General features: G+C 35.6%; 1 protein-coding gene across 10 annotated transcripts in view; it reads right to left on the bottom strand.

Moving 5' to 3' along the window:
• Positions 1–19,862, bottom strand: part of FAM172A (family with sequence similarity 172 member A) — a 425,882-nt gene that overhangs the window by 22,529 nt on the left and 383,491 nt on the right. The window contains exon 11 of one of the 10 annotated variants that reach the window (XM_049108235.1): positions 1,501–1,652. The exons of 6 other annotated variants lie outside the window; for them this stretch is intronic. In XM_049108235.1, the coding sequence (XP_048964192.1) occupies positions 1,516–1,652 (137 nt within the window). In that variant the 3' untranslated portion in view covers positions 1,501–1,515. Of the gene's footprint in view, positions 1–1,500; positions 1,653–3,470; positions 3,512–5,780; positions 5,963–16,603; positions 16,639–19,862 lie in introns of those variants that run through there. 3 more of the 10 variants (XM_049108244.1, XM_049108233.1, XM_049108245.1) reach the window with 3 other exon arrangements.

Raw genomic sequence — 19,862 nt, 5'->3', positions numbered from 1 at the left:
GAGTATAAAATCCACTTACTGCTAGTTCACATAAAGAAGTTAATAATATAGTAATAGTAATACGCAGTATGAGTTGAAAGAGATCAATAAAATGCCATTTCCAAGAACTGAATACAAAATGGAGTTGAACTAGGAAAAGCATTTTCCTAACACTGTGGCTCTGGGGTGAGGAGGTACTGGGATGGGGAATATGCCGTCATGGCATTTCATTTCTGCAAGCAGTCCAGAGGAAACTGCTGGGCTTACTCTCCGTGTAGGCTTTTCCACCCAGTTCTTCATTTCTGTGAATGGACACAGCTATTCCAGCTCAAAGCCTCTCAGCCACCTTTGATTTTTCTCCCCCCTTGTTTGTGGCCAGCCTTCTGATCCAATCAGTTACCAAATCCTGACAATTAGACCTCAGCAAAGTGTTCCCAATCCCTATCGTCCCTTCTAATTCCTCTGTTTTCACTCTAGATTTAATGACCTATCATTTAGAATCCAGAAACTTCCTCCTAATTTCATTGCCTTCAACCTCTTCTCCTCTATCTTGTACCCTGCTTGCTATCAGATGAAAAATTCTAAAGTATCATTTGTGTCATGTGCCTCTTCCTCTGTTCAAAAATATCCAGTAGCTCTCCATGATCTGTTAAATTAAGTAGAAATTCCTTAATATGGTTTAAAGTTCTCCACTCTGGCTCCAGCCTTCTTTTCTGAGTTTATTTCTCAATTCTTCTGTAAGTATCCACCTGTCTCCCCAGGCCCCACTTAATTGACATTTTTAAACTTTTTCAAAATCTCAGGGACTGGACACCTGTGATTCTGAAGTTCAGTCAAAGAAGAAATTATCACGGTAAAGTTCTGAAGAGATGGGTCAAATGCAGATTGATAAATATACCTTTATGTTGAAGTACATATGTTAGCTTCTGGAGTTAAGAAATAAATTCCTCTAAGATTGGAATATAATGACAGTTGGATACTCTATAACTGAAGCTGAAGGAAGTAGAATGTTTTTCTTACTCACTCTAAAAAACTGATGAGGCGATGATCCACAGTCCATTAGTGACTAGCTGATAAGCACTGACAAATACTCAAATATCTTCTAGATCTCTTTAGCTAAAATGTGCTTATCTAGGAAATACAATTTGCTAGCTTCAAAGGAGGTTTAGAGGAGTGTTAGGACTGGGAACTCTTAGAAGACTTTAACTGTAGTTGTTCAAGAGCTTGTATTCCCAAGATGTCGTTGGCTTGGTCTCAATTTAGATGCAGACAGAAACAAACCAAATATAAAAGAGTAAAACATAGAAAGAACCGTAGATAAAATCTTATCCAACAGTTTCATTTCACAGGTAAGAGATCTAAAGTTAAGAGAGGCTGTGATAGGCCAAAGGCACACAGGCATTTTGCTATAAATATAGCTAGTATTTACAAATCAGTAAAACATTAGAATAATAAAAAATTTCAGAAGATGTATGCCTGATTGCTTTAAGATCAAGTTCAGGGCAGCCTGGGTGGCTTAGCGGTTTAGCGCTGCCTTCAGCCCAGGGCGTGATCCTGGAGACCCGGGACGGAGGGCCCACGTCGGGCTCCCTGCGTGGAGCCTGTTTCTTCCGCTGCCTGCATCTCTGCCTCTTTCTCTCTCTCTGTCTCTCTCATGAATAAGTAAATAAAATCTTTAAAAACAAAAAAAAGAGATCAAGTTCAATATTTACTTCCCCTAATAAGCTGTCTTTGGTTAGCTTTACCCCATACTAGCCACTCCCTTTCTTTATGTTTCAGTATTTTGTATATAGTGTACACTCTATTATCATATGCCTGTTTTGCTTACCTAGTTTTTCATATAGGAAAAATACCTTGCTTTATCTCCAAAACCTTTGGTGGAGGGTAATGCTTCAAAACATTTTATTCCAGGAATCATGGTTGAAGATTAATAGATGTTTGTTATATAAACAACAGTCTGGAACAGAATTCACCAGAAAACTGATGCTTATTAAATGCTATTAAAAATATAATAAGGCAAAGGATCATAAACCTTTTCTGTGGTTTTTGCACTATCATAATGATAATTCCCATTTTGAATTTAAGGAAAAGGAGGCATACAGAAGATCATGGCAGTAAAAGCTTGTGAATTTAGAAAGCAAAGTGCTACTGGCATTCTGAATACAGAGATAAACCACTGTATGAACTTCTGTAACCACACCATCATTTGTACTGCTGCGTCAGGCTTTCAAAAGCAAACGTGTTTGTTTTGCAGGCAACAGAAGGAGGAAGAAAGCAGAGAGGACGGAGGACGTAGTAGTTATTATAGATTGCCCACGTCACTTAAATTATTTGGAATTGTACTAAAGCCTATAGGCCAATCTGGGGAGAACTGATATATTTACAATACTGAACTTTCCAATCAATGAACATGACCTATTTTGCCATTTACTTAGATCATCTTTAATGCTTTTTAATGAGGTTTTATCATTTTCTCTATTAGAGAATTTGACATTCATTTTTAGATTAATTAAGCTATAATTACACTTTTTATTTTGCGATAATTGTAGATTCATATGTACTTGTAAGCAATAACAGATTCATCCTGTGTCCCTTTTATACCTTTCCTCAAAAATAATATCTTGTAAAACTGTATTAGAATATGATAGTGCTCTAGTTAAGATACAGAACATTTCCATCACCACAAATATAACTCATGTAGCCCTTTTATAGCCATGCCTGCTTGCCCCTCTCACACCCCTGGCAATCACTAATCTATTTTCCATTTTCTCTAATTTTGTCATTTCAAGAAGGTACATAAATGGAATTATACAATATGTAACCTTTCGGGATTGGCTTTTTCACTCATCCTAGTTCTTTGGAGATTTATCCAGGTTGTTTTGTATCAATAGCTTGTTCCTTTTTATTACTGAGTACTATTCCATGCTATGGATGTACTAGTTTGTTTAACCATTCACCTGTTGAAGGACATCTGGGTTGTTTCCAGTTTTTTGGCTATTATGCTTAAAGCTGCTATAAACATTCACGCACAAATTTTTGTGTGAGATAATCTTCATTTTTCTGGGATAAATGCCCAAGACTGCAACTGCTGGCTATATATTAGTTCTATGCTTAGTTTTTAAAGATACTGCCACACTATTTTCCAGAGTCACTGTACCACCAGATGGCCAACCATGTCAATGTAACTGAGTTCCAGGAAAAGCTGGACATGAAGGCTCAGGTGAGCTTCCCTGGTTTGCAGTACTCCATGTGTATTCTCACACACTGTTGTTGAAAGAAGACAGCACTCTTTGTGACTTGACTGGATGAGGGCCACTGGAAACTCATCCTTGGAACTTTCCTACACTGTGACTTTCATGTCTCTTCCTCGACTGATTTTAATATATACCCTTTTGCTATACTAGACTGTCACTGTGAATGTAACAGCTTTCAGTGAGTTCTGTGAGTACTTCTGGCAAATGATCAAACCTGAAGGTAGTCTTAGGGACATCTTGTTGCAGTTGGTATCAGAAGTGACAGTGGTCTTGGGACTCTAGAAATTGATATCAACAAAAAAATCTCACTGAGATTTTTGACAGGAATTATGTTATACCTGTACATCAATTTGGAGAGAAATAACATCTTTACTATGTTGAGTGGTTGCACCTTCAAACATGATATATCTTAGCTTTGCTTTTTAGTGCTGCATATTTGGTGACGCTACTATAACTGGATCTTTAACAGCTTGTCGTTGGCATATGGAAATACAATTGACTTTTGTATGATGATTCTGTATCCAGCAGCCTTGCTAAATTATACCTTTCTCCAAAAGATTTATCTGCAGATTTTGAATTTTCTAAATAAACAATAATATCATTTGAAAAAACTACAGGTTTTTTTTTTCTAATTCTTAGAGCTTTTGTTTCCTCCAGCTATAACTTAAGGAAAACTTTTAAAATAGCCTCAACTGTATTTATGCCATTAATTATTGAAATGGGTAAAACATCACACAAAAGCAAATTATTATAAATAACATAAAACTGGCATGAAAACACCAAGTTTTCTATTTTGATTGATTTCTTGATGTTAGACTTAAAAAAGACCTAGCTCTGTCAGGTAATGTCATCTAGTTGCTGACTGTTGGTCATGAAAGCTCTCTGTTACCTTAAAACAGACACTGACAGCTTCTGGAGTGTCAGTTACTCTCCTACACTGTGATTTCTTTTCATACTAGTTAGTAATGGAGAAATAGACTCTTTTTGTTCCCTTCAGCCTCCAAGCCTAGAGTTGCCCTCACGCTGTCTGGTAATACTTTAATTTCCTTACCAGTTCTCTCTCCCAAAGATTTCCTCTCTGGTTATCGTAAGTGGAAAAAAAAAAAAAAAAATCCCAGGATGCAACTGCCTTGCACATGGCAAGAATCTCTAAAGGATCCTGAACTTATTTATACAACAGCATTAGTACATAAAGAATAACATCTTCCATTCAGATAAAGATGCATTGATTTTTACTTATATATATTTACAAATATATAAACATAGTAAATTCCTACTATGGACTAGTTTAGAAAATGACACGAAAACATATTGGACAGAACTGATTACTAAAGACCACATAATATTTCAAATAGGAAAAATTCATGAGCACTTAAATTAACATTAAGTTCCATTAGGGACTGATTTACAACAAAGATTGAACAGAACCAGATATGGCTAAATAGTTACTACAAAGAGTTATGAAAATTATTTACATTTATAATCCTTACTGAATTTATACTGAATTTCATTTAAAAAAAATCCAAAACTCTAATTGGGTTTTCCAGACAGATTCTTTCTTCTACAACTGTCCAGAAGAATTGTAGGCTGAAATTTTCATTATTGCTCAAGGAATTTCTTCTCAGGAATTACATACTTGTGGGTTTGTAAATTCCTTTCCTCTCCTCTCCTGTCCTCCTCTCCCCTCCTCTCCTTCTCTCCTTCTCCCCTTCCTTCCTTCCTTCCTTCCTTCCTTCCTTCCTTCCTTCCTTCCTTCCTTCCTTCCTTCCTTCCTTCCTTCCTTCCTTCCCTCCCTCCCTCCCTCTTTTTATGAGAGAGAGAGAGAGAGAGAGAGAGAGAGTAGGAGAGGGAGAGGGGAGAGAGAATCTTAAGCAGGCTCTATGCCCAGTGCAGAGCCCAACTTGGGGCTTGATCTCGACCTGAGATCACGACCTGAGCTGAAATCAAGAGTTGTACACTCGGCTGAATGAACCTCTCAGATACCCCTAGGTTTGTAAAAACTTTTCATTGAGGTTTGAGATGCTGTAATGGATGGAAAGTATATTTTTCATGAGTTACAAAATTCGGCAAGTACCTGTTATTCTCACTTCTTTGTTTTGCATACTGGCTCTAAGTAACATTATAAATGTAATTATCATTTAATTATAAATATAATTAAAAGGTACTTCCCCCCAAGTATTTTATTTTTGACTTTTTAATTAAAATATTTTATCTATTTATTTTAGAGAGAGAGTGTGTGAGAAGGGAGAGGGGCAGAGAGCGAGAGAGCATCCTAAGCCGACTCCACATTGATCAAACATGGGGCTTGATCCTAGGACCCTGGTATCACGACCTGAACCAAAACCAAGAGTTGGGTGCTTAACCAACTGAGCTACCCAGGTGCCCCATCCCTGAGGTATTTTCAAATCCCAGTGAGAATTGTTACTTGGATCTTGTTAAAGTAGCAATGGATAGGCTTGATTTCCCAAATAATCTCACATATATCCTTTGGTATCACTGATCGGTGGATAGAATCTATTATTTTATTTCTACTCCACAGACAAAATTTTTAAAAGATTTTATTTATCTATTCATGAGAGACAGAGAGAGAGACAGAGAGAGGCAGAGATATAGGCAGAGGGAGAAGCAGGCTCCATGCAGGGAGCCCGATGTGGGACTTGATCCCAGGACTCCAGGATCACGCCCTGGGCAGAAGGCAGATGCTAAGCCGCTGAGCCACCCAGGTGTCCCTACAGACAAAATTTAAAAAAAAAAATTTAAAAAGTCATATTGATGGGAAAGTCCATGAATCCACTTACAAGATTAACTAAGGTGGAGGATTCATCTGCACAGTAAAAAAGAAAGATGTTGATTATTGAAAAAAAGATGTCTTCAGTTAGTCAGATTTCAATGTTTCTGGGTCAACAATTATATCCATTAGTAGAAAAATGAGGACTGTGGAAAATTTGCCTAAAAGAAGTTGCAAATGAAGGAAAACCTAGATTATTAAGACAAAAGCACTTTAGTAGTTCCATTATTAAAGAATGCTATAACCCATATACTAGAAAAAATATATTTACAAGTTGTGAAAAGGGGGGCTAAAAGCTATATACTTTTACACTAACACACTATTAAATAACCATATGTCTTTATGGTGATTTAATAGTAAAAGAATTTAATAATATTATGTAAGAAAATAGTAGCAGAATTACTTTTGCTTGCTTATTTAATTTAATAGTTATTTATCCGTATCTGCTATTGAAAAAAGCATCTGAGGTTATATATATATATATATATATATATATATATATATATATATATATATATATAATAGGGCAGAAGAAAAAGGAGTAAAGAACAAAAGGAGTAAGAGAAATCAGATAATGGCAGGCATAAGGTGAGACTAATTCATAAGACTGACTAATACAAAGACCTGTACAATTGCTGGATGATGACCAATTTAAACAAATTATTTAAATTCAATTTGCCAACATGTATAACACCCAGTGTTCATCTCATCATGTGCCTTCCTTAGTGCCTGTCACCCAGTTACCCTGTCCTCCTGCCCACCTCCCCTTCTGCAACCCTTTGTTACCATGACCAAAATTTGACTGAGCTTCCTATTAACCAATACAAAGAAGGTTATACAACTGATCACGATGCACTGTATTTAGGTGGTAAAAGCAAACCAGTTGTGGGGAACAGCTGTTTTTTATACTGGTGTCCTTGGTGAGGACTTACAACACAACACTACAGAGCAACTTGGGAGAAGTAAATCAGAGGAGATCCAAATGATGTGTTTTAGGTGACCTGATAGTGTGTAATAGCTTGGCTTGTTCAGGAGAAAAATTAATCATGTCTAAAGGAATGGATGGACTGTAGCTCCTTTATACAACTCGGTTATTTTTTTTTAATGTTTTTTTTTTTAAAGATTTATTTACTTATTTTTATTTATGATAGACACAGAGAGAGAGAGAGAGAGAAAGAGGCAGAGACACAGAAGGAGGGAGAAGCAGGCTTCATGCCAGGAGCCCGACAGGGGACTCGATCCTGGGACTCCAGGATCGTGCCCCGGGCCAAAGGCAGGCGCCAAACCGCTGGCCACCCAGGGATCCCCAAATCGGTTATTTTTTAGATAGTTGTATTACTTATATTTTTGCCCAATAAGATTTGAGCAACAGAAAGTCTGAGGTTACATTCTCTGGCAGAACTTGGGTGACATTATTTTTGCTATTTTGGGGCCATCAATATGCTTTAATATCTACTCCAGAGGTTATGAAGCCTAACCAGGGTATGTGCCCAATAGATGATTCCTCTATCTATAAAAAATAGGGGCTGGGCAGCCTGGGTGGCTTAGCGGTTTAGCACTGCCTTCAGCCCAGGGCGTGATCCTGGAGTCCCGGGATCGAGGCCCACTTCAGGCTCCCTGCATGGAGCCTGCTTCTCCTTCTATGTCTCTGCCTCTCTCTGTGTCTCTCATAAATAAATAAAATTCTAAAAAAAAAAAAAAAAAAAAAAAGAAAAGAACTCTTAATGTCATTGGTTAGCTCAATATTCCTAAGAAATCTGTGTCCCTGTTCTTTCTTTAGATTCATATCACTATCGTTTTTGCTAAAAAAGCAACTCATATGTGTCCCGACTGAGGGAAGTGAGCACTTGCTCTCAGCTGACTATGGATAGCCATCTTTCATAAACCATAAATGCAAGCCTATTGAAGAAAAAGCCTCAAGGTCAGTGCTTCTAACTTTAGACAGCTAATCAATAGGTCATTTCCTAAACATGAGGCTTCTGTGCATCCACTCCAGATCAGTATTTTTAAAAAGAATAGTTTTCTTCCAACATATTGCAATAAGCTTGTTGTAGACTTACAACATCTTCAGAATGTTGTAAAAGAAATCTTGTAAGAGAAAGCAACATTTTCACTTTCATATAACTCACGTCTCTTCCTCACATGAAAGAGCAGCTAAAAGGATGAAGGGCAGCATGGCCTCAGTGAAATATGCTGAATTGTAAAAATCTTGATTCTCGTCTTTAAAGGTGAAATAGTGAAAATGTTAAGAATCTGGGATGACATAATCCCCAAGACACTGAAATGTAGTATCCACAGTAATTATTAGAGAACATTTTTTGAAATTCTGGGAATGATTTTTGCTTAAATTTTAAACTTATATTTTATATATATGCAAGTCAAAACACTGCATTTACTTTATAACTGATAGTACTTTGTGCTTTATTTTAGATTTACCGTGGACCTACCTAAATTATAACAGTTCAAGTTTTATGACCACAGAGAAAATATCCAACTTATTCAGAAAAGTGAGTATCTTACAAATTAAAGTTATAATTAAAGAAAGCAGTTCTATAAAAAAGAATTTCATTAAAAGTCAGTGTTACTATTCATAACTCTGGATTTAAAAAATTCTTTTCTCATAGTTCAGACAGCCTTGTGGACAGTGATACTAGCTCATAATTACATATTTAAAAAGAGGATTATGTACTTAAAAACTATCAAATTATATAATAAGACAAATAAGATGTATCATTATGAAGTATAGTAACTCTGCACTTTGAAAAATTACCCCTAAAAATAACTGGATTAATCTTACAAGGCAAATTAAAACTTCTGGATTAAAATTACTTTAGGTTTTCACAAGGGGAAAAATAAGAATCTTTATATTTCTTAATCTAACTATTCTTGTATTATTCAATAACCTATCAAAAAGGAAAAGAAAAAGAGGGATCCCTGGGTGGCGCAGCGGTTTGGCGCCTGCCTTTGGCCCAGGGAGTGATCCTGGAGACCCGGGATCGAATCCCACGTCAGGCTCCCGGTGCATGGAGCCTGCTTCTCCCTCTGCCTATGTCTCTGCCTCTCTCTCTCTCTCTGTGACTATCATAAATAAATAAAAAATTAAAAAAAAAAAAAAAAAGAAAAGAAAAAGAAAAAATCTTACTTTTTAATGAGGTCTCTGGTTAAACAATTTAAATAGTGAAGTTTTAGGCCCCAGAGCAAGACTATACAAATTTAAAACCGCTAGAAATGTTGACAGATGCTTAATTACAGTGTTACATATGGTGGAAAACATACACAATTTGAGTGGATATTTTTATGAACAATTATCATTTAAAACAACTTTGGAAATAAAATTCATTTGTGACTATGTCATTCTTAATAAAATTGTTCTGTTTAGTCAGTATTTTCTTTTTTCTACTTACCTAAATTCATCACAATTTTTGCAAGTAAATTCAAACATGAGGATATTCTTTTGGTTAGCAATTCAAGTTCCAAATTTTCTTTTATTAAAAATATAAAATTTAGTGATAAATTATGCATAGTGATGTGATTCTGAGGTTTTAGACTGAGAAATGAAAAGCACTGATTTGAATGTATTCTAAGAAAACGAACCCAGAAGTATTAAATTTAAAAATAAATTTTATTTTAAAAATAAACTTCAAACTCAAAAAAAGTTGCAAAAATAATACAGTTGACTCCTAAATATCTCTAACCCAGATTTCCAATTTTTAAAAATATTTGTGACATTTGTTTTATTATTTACTTTTTCACTTTGTGTACATATATACATATGTATATACACAAATACTATTTTTTCTAAACTATTTGAGAGTAGGGTATAAATATCACATCCTTTAGTATGTATTTCCTACCAACAATGAAATTCTGTTATGTTATCAAATTCAGATTTTACACTGATAGGATATATTTTTTACTCTACCATTTGTATGCCAATTTTGCCAGTTGTACATAAGGCATTTTGTCTAGCACAGAATAGAGTCCAGGATCACATAGTGAAAACTATGAAGCTTTATTTTTATTTATATATTTATTTTTAGAAAACTATGAAGGTTTAATAATTATTTCCTTTTATTTTTTAATTTTTTTTTTATTTTTATTTATTTATGATAGTCACACACACACAGAGACAGAGAGAGAGAGAGAGAGAGAGAGAGGCAGAGACACAGGCAGAGGGAGAAGCAGGCTCCATGAACCAGGATCCCGATGTGGGATTTGATCCTGGGTCTCCAGGATCACACCCCAGGCCAAAGGCAGACGCTAAACCGCTGCGCCACCCAGGGATCCCATTATTTCCTTTTATTTCTTTTCTTTTCTTTTCTTTTTTTTTTTATAGATCTTTAAAAAGATAGTTTCATTTGGTTTCAATTTGAAACTTCAGAATGACAACACAAATTCTATCCCTATGTTCTATGATAGTTTTAGTCAATTATCTGCATAAAAACATAAGAATATGATGAAAATATTCCTGTTTAAGGAATATCTACCAGCGACTAACAAATATCCATTTGACTCTTTTTTATAAAGAAGCTTGCAATTCAGAAAGAAGAAAATTCCTGACTATTTCAAGGCATGCCTTCCTGGGATTTCCTTGCTAGCTCTTGGAAGGTTATTTGAATTAAAATTTAAAATCAGTCAAGTATTCTATTTGCTAGAAATTCTAGTAAAATATTTATTTGATGGAGAGGAGACTGAAATCAGTGTCTAAAGTCAAGTTTCTAAAATATTTGAGGCTTATATTCAACTATGACAATTTTCTTCCATACCCATTAGAAAATACAGAATTAACTACATACATGGTTGCTGATGGCCTAGAAATAGTTTACACAGCTGAACTGAGGGACTTAAAATTTAAGATCTATTTCTGGCTACTCTATCAATATGCATGAAATTCTAGATAAGCCATTTAACTTTGATTTGTCCCAAATTCTCTATTCCTAAAAGCAGAAAAATAATCTACCATACAGATATATTGCTAGGTTTTCAGTCACTCTAGTGAAATCATAATATTAAATATATCAAAGGTTACAAAGAATCATGATAAATATTATAAAGAGTAATGATAAATAAACCATGCCTGGGAGAGCAAAGAAAGGATTTTACTGCTTAAACCTATGTTTGTTGTAAGAAAAAGTAGAAAACATGAAAGAAAAAAACCAGAAATCACCAGGAATTCTACCAACCACAAATAACAGCCTGGAATAGATTATTTTACTCATTTTTTCCCTATACATAAGCACACGTTTGCTTGTTTACAAAATGCATTACTTTAATAACATAACAAACCATAGTTCAACACAAGTACATTAAAAATACTATACTGAAGGTTCTTGTTCTACTAGTCAGTTAACCATTGGTAATAATGATAAACTCTGGACAAAATGTAACACATGGAAGAACCACCTAAAGCAGATAGATACTGAAGGAGATTAAACCTTTCAATTAGGGGATCTGCACTGGGTAGCTCTTCACCCCAAAGAATTTTTTTCTGCAAGGTACAGAATGGTTAGAACCCAAGCAAAAGGCTGCAGTTATTGGCCTGCCGTGTCCAGAGATGGAACTGGGGGATACCAGAACTGCTGGAAACAGGGAAGGGAGATTCCTGGGGGGTAAAAAAGGAGCCAACCACAGATGGGAAGTTCGAAATCCATGTACAAGTTGTTTTCAGTTGAATTCTGAACTGTGTTTGCAGGGAGAAGACTCCAAGGAACTGGTAGAAGGCTGTCAGTTTAGAGAGGCTAGATTAACTAACCCCTTGGTCTTTCCACTGTGAAACCCAGAAGGAGTAAAGATAACCTGTCAGGTCCAAAGTTTTCACCTAAACCTAAGGGAAAAACTCACCATAACAAAGTGTCAAACTACATCTGAAGAAACTCGAGGTCATTGACAGAATCGAAAAAACTCAACGACTCACCACCATAATGTCCATATAATAAAAACTTACTAGATACGCAGGAAAAAAAAGAGTAAACAGTGATCTGAAGTGAAGGGGTGGGGATGGCAGGATAAAACAATAGAAATGGACCTAAAGATGACCCAGACACAGGGCCTGGCTGGCTCAGTGGCTGAGCGTCTGCCTTCATGATCCCGGGGTCTTGGGATCAAGTTCCACATCAGGTTCCCGGCATGGAGCCTGCTTCTTTCTCTGCCTATGTCTGCCTCTCTCTCTCTTTGTCTCTCATTAATAAATAAATAAAATCTTTAAAAAAAGAAAAAGATGACCCAGGCATTAGAATTAGCAAACCAAAACTTGAAAGCAATTGTTATAAATATGTCCAAGAACTTAAAGAAATGGCTCTAATGAGTGAAAGATATTTTAACAGACAAATAAAAACCTTAAAAAAAAAGCCAACTAGAAATACAAGAACTGCAAAGTATAGTATCTGAAGGGAAAATTCACTGGCTTGACTAATACCCAACTGGACAAAGTGGAAAAAAAGCTTCAGTGAACTTGAAAACTGATGAACAGGAATCATCCAAGCCAACGAAGAGAAAGAAAAAAGATAGTTAAAAAAAAAGAAACAAGCTCTGAGTGACCTGTGAGACAACATAAAGCCACCTAGCTTTTGTGTAATTGGAGTCCCAGAGGAGAAGAAAAAAGGAATAGGGAAGCAAAAACATTTGAATGAATAATATCCATGAATCATAAATTAGGTGAAAAACATTAATTTATGAGTCAAGGAAGTCCAGCAAATGGTGAACAGGATGAATAAAAAGAAAAGCACATAGACACATCATAGTAAGACTACTACAACTCAAAGATAAAAAATCTTGAAAGTAGGAGGGGTGAAAAAGACATTAGTACATACAGCAGAATAATGATACAGGGGACTGCTGACTTCTCATCATGAACAACGAGGTCAAAGACAATGAAATGACAACTTAAAAAAATGAAAGAAAAAAACGCCTCATCAACCCAGAACTCTATTTCCAAACAGAAAAAAAATTTGTTTTAAAAATTAAGAGGAAATAATGTTAACTCTGCTGGAATTAAAATATAAAAAAAGAGAAAAAAGGCAAAATAAAGATATTTTCAGGTAAACAATAAAAGGGAGAATTTGTGGTCAGCAGATCTGCACTACAGGACATGCCAGAGGAAGTTCTTTAGGTTAGAGAGAAATAATACTTGGCAAAACTTCAATCTACAAGATACGCCCAGTAATGGAAATGGTAAACCTAAGGGCAAAAATAAAGACCATATTCTCTTCTACTACGAAAAAAGTACAATGGAACCTTATTTTTTATTTATTTTTACAAAGGAATCTTTTTTTTTTCTTTTCTTTTTTTTTCTTTTTTTTTTTATGATAGTCACAGAGAGAGACAGAGAGAGGCAGAGACACAGGCAGAGGGAGAAGCAGGCTCCATGCACCGGGAGCCTGACGTGGGATTAGATCCCGGGTCTCCAGGATCGCGCCTTGGGCCAAAGGCAAGCGCCAAACCGCTGTGCCACCCAGGGATCCCCCAAAGGAATCTTTAATGCAAAATTTATAACAATGTATTCTGTGGTTTTAGTGTACATGGATTTAAAATATATGCCAAGAGAGGCACCTGACTCCTGATTTAGGGGTTGTGAGTTGGAGCCCTACTTTGGGTGTACACATTACATAAATAAATAAAACTTTAAAATACATTTAAATATAAAAATAAAAGGGTAGAGGATAAATGGAATTACAATGTTGTAAGCTCCTTACTTTACATGACAATGTACAATGTTAACTCTGAGTAGACTATGATAAGGATGCAGAGATCAACCTTTAATCCCTAGAGCAACCATTAAAAAATAACACAAAAATGCATACTAAAATGACTTTTAGAGCAATTAAAATAAAATACAACCCCCCCACAAAACCCAGACAAACAGAATGCAAATAACATACAGAGAGACATAAACAATGATATCAATAATTACATGAAATTTAAATGGACTGCTTACTCCAATTCAAACTAAAATGTAAAAGGCTACAACACAAATGTTGGTAAGGATATACAGAAACTCAACTAGAACTGTCATAAGAGTGCAAAATGATACAATCACTTTGGTAAAAATTTTAACAGATTTTAATAATATAGATATATCTACCTCATGACTTAGCACTCCTAATACTAGCTATTGATCTAATAGGTAAGAAAACAAATTTCTACAAAAAGGCATGTAAGAAAAATGTTCACAGAAGCTTTATTCATAATAGCTAAAAATTAGACACAGTCCAAATGTCCATCAACAGGAGAAAGATGAATAGATACATAAATTGTGATTATTCATCAAACTGATACTACTTGGTAATTGAAAAGAACTACTGATACATAAAACAATTTGGATGAATCTCAGGTGAAAGAAGCCAAATACAAAAAAGTATAAGCTCTAAATGGCATTTATGTGAAGTTTAAGAAGAGGCAAAAAAAAAACAAACCCTATGGAGATAGGTTAGAACAGAGGTTTCAGGGGTGAGGTGGGAGGGCAAGGAGAACTGACTGGAAGGAAGAAGAAAATTTTGGAGGTGAGGGAAATGTTCTATATCCTTAACAGGGTAGTGGTTACAATCGTATATACATCTTTCAAACTTCAACAGTTTCTATACTGAAGATCTGATCATTTCACTATATGCAACATTCATATTTAAAAAAGAAATAAAATTTAATATACTTCAAAATATACCTCAGATAGAAATATAATAATAAAAGCACCATACTTAATAAAAGAATATAATAATATTTAATTTGTGTCACTGAATAAAATTTTTTGCCTAGGACATATTTTTCATCTCTGGACAAAATCAGGAATTAAAACCTCCTGAAAGTACTAGCTCATTAGCCTACACCAGTTCTTTCTTTTCTTCCACAGTCCTCAATGATTTAAAACCTAGCAAAAGAATATGTCTGTATTAATTGGATAGTGTTTGGTAACTCTATCTCAAAAAGATGAACTCATCTACTAAATTGCAGAGAACAGTCTAAAATTACTGCTCACAAGATTACAAAATCACCTTATTTGCTTATAAGATGGTGACATTCTAATCATGTATTCTTGGTGACTCTCCAAGTAAGGAACTTGTCAGATCAACATGGTGTCATGCTCAACATTTACAGGTAATAGACAGTTCTGGTTCTTAACAACTTGTCAATGATAAAGACAGTACTGTAAGAGCACTTTATCACTAAAGGATTTGCAAAGCTTCTAGAGAGTGTTAAAAATTATAGTCCCAAAAGGACAGTTCAGTAAAAATTCACCAACCCTTTTTATTACATAGACTACTAATATGAGTCATTACATCCCAAGGCAGCAGAACTAATGGGCATATAATAATAATTTAAACTCTGGCATTTTAACAAAATATATGACAATGAAGTAACAAAAACAGGCAATGTACCTAATGTTTTCCAAGAATAAAAGGAGAAAATGAGTATTTTTTATTTGAGTTGATTCAAAAAGTATTTGAAGTTCAGATATAGTTCGGTACCAAACTGGGAAGAAGTTTTATTTTTTTTAAATTTTTATTTATTTATGATAGTCACACACACAGAGAGAGAGAGAGAGAGAGAGAGAGAGAGAGAGAGGCAGAGACACAGGCAGAGGGAGAAGCAGGCTCCATGCACCGGGAGCCCGACGTGGGACTCGATCCCGGGTCTCTAGGATTGCGCCCTGAGCCAAAGGCAGGCGCCAAACCGCTGCGCCACCCAGGGATCCCCAGGAAGAAGTTTTAAATAACTCTTAAGTAACTGGAGAATCCTATCTGATAGGACTAAATGAATTAATGTTCTTCATTTTTCTCCTGGTTTTTAGAAGAGGAAATGGAAAGAAGTAGTTTTGACCAACATCACCTTCTCCTCCAAGTAGAAATGCTTATTACACAGGTTTAAAAACACCAATTTAAACTAATATTTAATTATTAGGATAATCATTTTCAGTGCCATAAAATAAATTCAATCATTTATCACAGTACAATTTCTTACATGAGAAAATGACCTGAATTTCTGTCGTCTTTCGTTATTATCAGTTGATGTCAGGGTTAGGAAAAAATCACCTTGAAGAATCTCTAGGAAATTGGTTGAACACATCTAGGAAAATTATCAGACTGACTGTATATTTCCAATAATTTTACATATATTTTATGGAGAGGATTGTGTTCCATGTCTATTGGGATAGTGGCATAAAGACTGGCATAATGATTAGTACACTTACTGTTAAGCTTATTCAACGTTTAACTTTTCTTAAAGTTTATTCTGTGGGCCTCTGGCTTTGTGGGATACCAACAGCTGTTGACTCAAGGGTATGTTCAAAGGAAAGCTCCTTATTGCAGCCTTTCTTGGAGGTATCTGTGTGCTAACATGCACTGTGACACAGAGAAGGGAAGACTTCTTTTTCTTTTTTTTTTTTTAAATGATTTTATTTTTAATCTCTACATGGGGCTTGAACTCACAAGAGATCAAGAGTCCCATGTTCCACCGATGGAGCCAGCCAGGCACGCCACAAGGGAGGATTTCAATGTGTACCGTCTCCCAAACATATTTGACCAGTGAGTTTTCTTGGGACAGTTTTCTGGACTTCTATTTCAGAAAACACATTTTGGAAAATTTTAGTTTAGAGGTAATACAGGTATCAGCTAGAGTTGTAGCAGGCTGAAAAAAAGGAGAGAAAAGTACGAAAGAGCAAATACTGTTTTAGGTTACTTGTTTCTCAGTGCTCATTTCCTTAACTGTAAAATGCTATTTACTAGCTGTAACCTTGGGCAAGTTATTTAATCCCATTTCTTTCTTTAATCTGTAGGAATGGGACTAAGAGCAATAATATCTACTTTGCAATTTGTGATGAGAACTGAAGATGACATAGGTAAACTGCAAGTGTAGTATCTGCCATATGGTCCTGCTTGAAAAATGAGGGTGACTAGTATTATTGGAATATTTTGGTACCACCTATATGAACTGGAGGCTTTCTTTTGATTACATAGAAAGAAAGCTATTCATTCCCATTTTAACCCTTTCTCCTACTTTCACAATACTAACTTCTAAGTGAAAGACATCAAGAAGACCTGCTCAAAAGAAGCCTGCTTACCTTAATGGAACCCAGCCTTTAGGTTTGACCAAGAAACCTGCTGACCACTGGAGCATTTTGGCACTATTGTTTCCACAGGTAAAGTTTTTTTTTGTTTTTTTTTTGTACAGCACTTGGTAACTTCTAGTTTATCTTCACATGTACTATCAGATTCTATCCTTCTAATAAACCAGTGGGGTTAGTAGGGAGGAAACTGTTATCTCTAAATAAATCATGGACATGGAAACTGAGGCTTGGAGAGGTTAAATTGTGAACTACCCAAAGTCACAGAACTGGCAAGCAGCAGCATCTAGGCTCACACGTTTTTGGCTTTTGTTGAGTATCCGAATAAATGAGTGACTCAGACAGGGTCCTCTGAGTTTGCATTTTAGAATAATGTAGTTCAGTTCAATAAACACTTATTGACTTGCTCCTATATGCTAGACACTGTGCCAGGTGTGACTGAGACTTCTGGTTCTGTCCTTGAAAAGCGTACTATCTAGTGGTATTCCGAGAGTCCAAAAATAGGAAAAAAAATAAAGAAAACTAGTGATTCTGAGTAGTTTTCTATGGTAGTGACCTCCTCAAAATGCTTTTTAGCATCAAGTTCCCCCAGAGGTTCACCAGCAGAGAGTTTATGGTGACCACGGCAAGGGTTTCCTGTAAGAGTGAAAATCTGAAGAACCTTTCCTGTGGTGAAGCCTGTGGTCCTTCCTATGTTCATTCAGTCACTAAAAATACACCAGCCAGTAAAGACAAGTGCTGGGGGAACATTTGCTATGGTGTCTAGAACTCTCAGCTTGAGATACCTTCTCTTCTATGTGTCTATACTTCTTTCCCAACAGATCACGGAAAGGTACTTTCTACCTTAGAATGCTTGTTGGAACATCACATGAAAAATGTATTTTTCCTTTCCTTGTTATCATTATATTTCTATTGTACTGTCCTTGTTCCTTTTAGCATTTTTGAGTTTCCCCAAATTTATTACCTATCTTGACTACCTATTGAACTGTTGTGTCTATTTGTTCACAGAATTAGTTGAACATGTTCTTGGCATGGGAACCCTCCATTAAAAAAAAAAATCAGTTCCTCCTTGATAAATGCAAAACTTTTATCATCACCACTTTGCTGTTTAGAAACTTGGCTTTTAAAAAAAAATCATTGATTAGTTTTCTGACTGAATCTGAGACCCATTTTTCAGTTCTTATCCCTGCAGCCTTCTGCTGCTAAGAGACACTGTTGATTACTTTCTCATTGATGTGTTAGCCATAGCATCAGATTCACAATCCTATCAACTTTCTACTTCTTTTTGTGTCTGCTTCCTCTTGAAAATACCTATTTGTAGTTACAGTGCAGCGGAAAGCACGGCGGCCTCAGTCATAACTCCTGGGCACCTGGTTCTAACACTTCCTAGCAAATCACCAGGCTGAGTCTCAGTTTCTTTACACATAAAATGAAGATAATAATAGTATCTATTTCACATCACTGTTCTTGAAGACTCCATGATATAATGAAAGTATTTTATACATTCTAAAGCACCTTCTAAATGGAAATAATAATTTCCATTAATACTAATATTGAATGGAAATATTAACCTGAAAAACTAATATTCAGACATGAGGGTTTTAAAAAAGGTTTTATTTTAATTTCAGTTAGTTAACATACACTGTCCTATTAGTTTTAGTTATACGCTATTCCACACTTCCATACATGATGGTGCTCATCATGACAGGTGCCCTCCTTAATTCCTATCACCTATTTCTTCTATACCCCTCCCCGCCCCAATAACTGTCAGTTTGTCCTCTACACTTAAGTGTCTGTTTCTTGGTTTGTCTCTGCTCTCTTACTTTTTTCTTTTTTCTCTTTTTTTTAGAGAGAGAGAGAGAGAGAGAGTGAGTCAGTGAGAGAGCACGAGTGGGGGATAGGAGAGGAAGAGGGAGAGGGAGAAAAAGAATCCCAAGCAGGCTCCCAGTGCAGAGCCTGATGTGAGGCTCGATCTCACAACCCTGAAATCATGACCTGAGCCAAAATCAGGAGTCAGATGCTTAACTCACTGAGCCACCCAGCACCCTGTTTTGTTTCTTAAATCTCATATATGAGTGAAATCATACGGTATTTGTCTTTCTCTGACTGACTTGTTTCTCTAAGCTTTATACTCTCTAGCTTCTTTCATGTTGTTGTAAATGGCAAGACTTCATTCTTTTTTATAGCTGAAAAATATTCCATTGTATATATATACACACCACGTTTTCTTTATCCATTCATCATTTGGTGGACATTTGGATTGCTTTCATATTTTGGCTATTGTAAATAATGCTGCTATAAACATAGGGGTGCATGTATCCTTTTGGATTAATGTTCTCGTATTTTTTGGGTAAATATCCAGTAGTGCCACTGCTGGATCATAAAGCAGTTCTTTTTTTTATTTTTCATTTTATTTTTATTTTTTGGCAGTTCTATTTTTAACTTTTTGAGGAACCTCCATACTAGATATATTAGATTCTTATATTCTTTACTCCCTAGATATACTGCAAGAGATGGTTTTTTAGGTAATACTATCATTTGCATATAAATGATTATATGTATATATTATGTCTATATATATAGGCACATAGATGTATAAAATATATAAAGTAGAAATCAACTTGAACCAAATTATAGGACAGCTTTACACTTATAATCTACCAGTAATGGAAAACTTCTGGTTTCAAGATTTTATTTATTCATTCATGAGAGACACAGAGGGAGAGGCAGAGACATAGGCAGAGGGAGAAGCAGGCTCCCTGCGAGGAGCCCGATACAGGATTTGATC

Source organism: Canis lupus, chromosome 3 (genome assembly GCF_003254725.2).
Source record: "Canis lupus dingo isolate Sandy chromosome 3, ASM325472v2, whole genome shotgun sequence".
Taxonomy (NCBI): Eukaryota; Metazoa; Chordata; class Mammalia; order Carnivora; family Canidae; genus Canis; species Canis lupus.
This window is presented reverse-complemented; position numbering and strand designations above follow the sequence as displayed.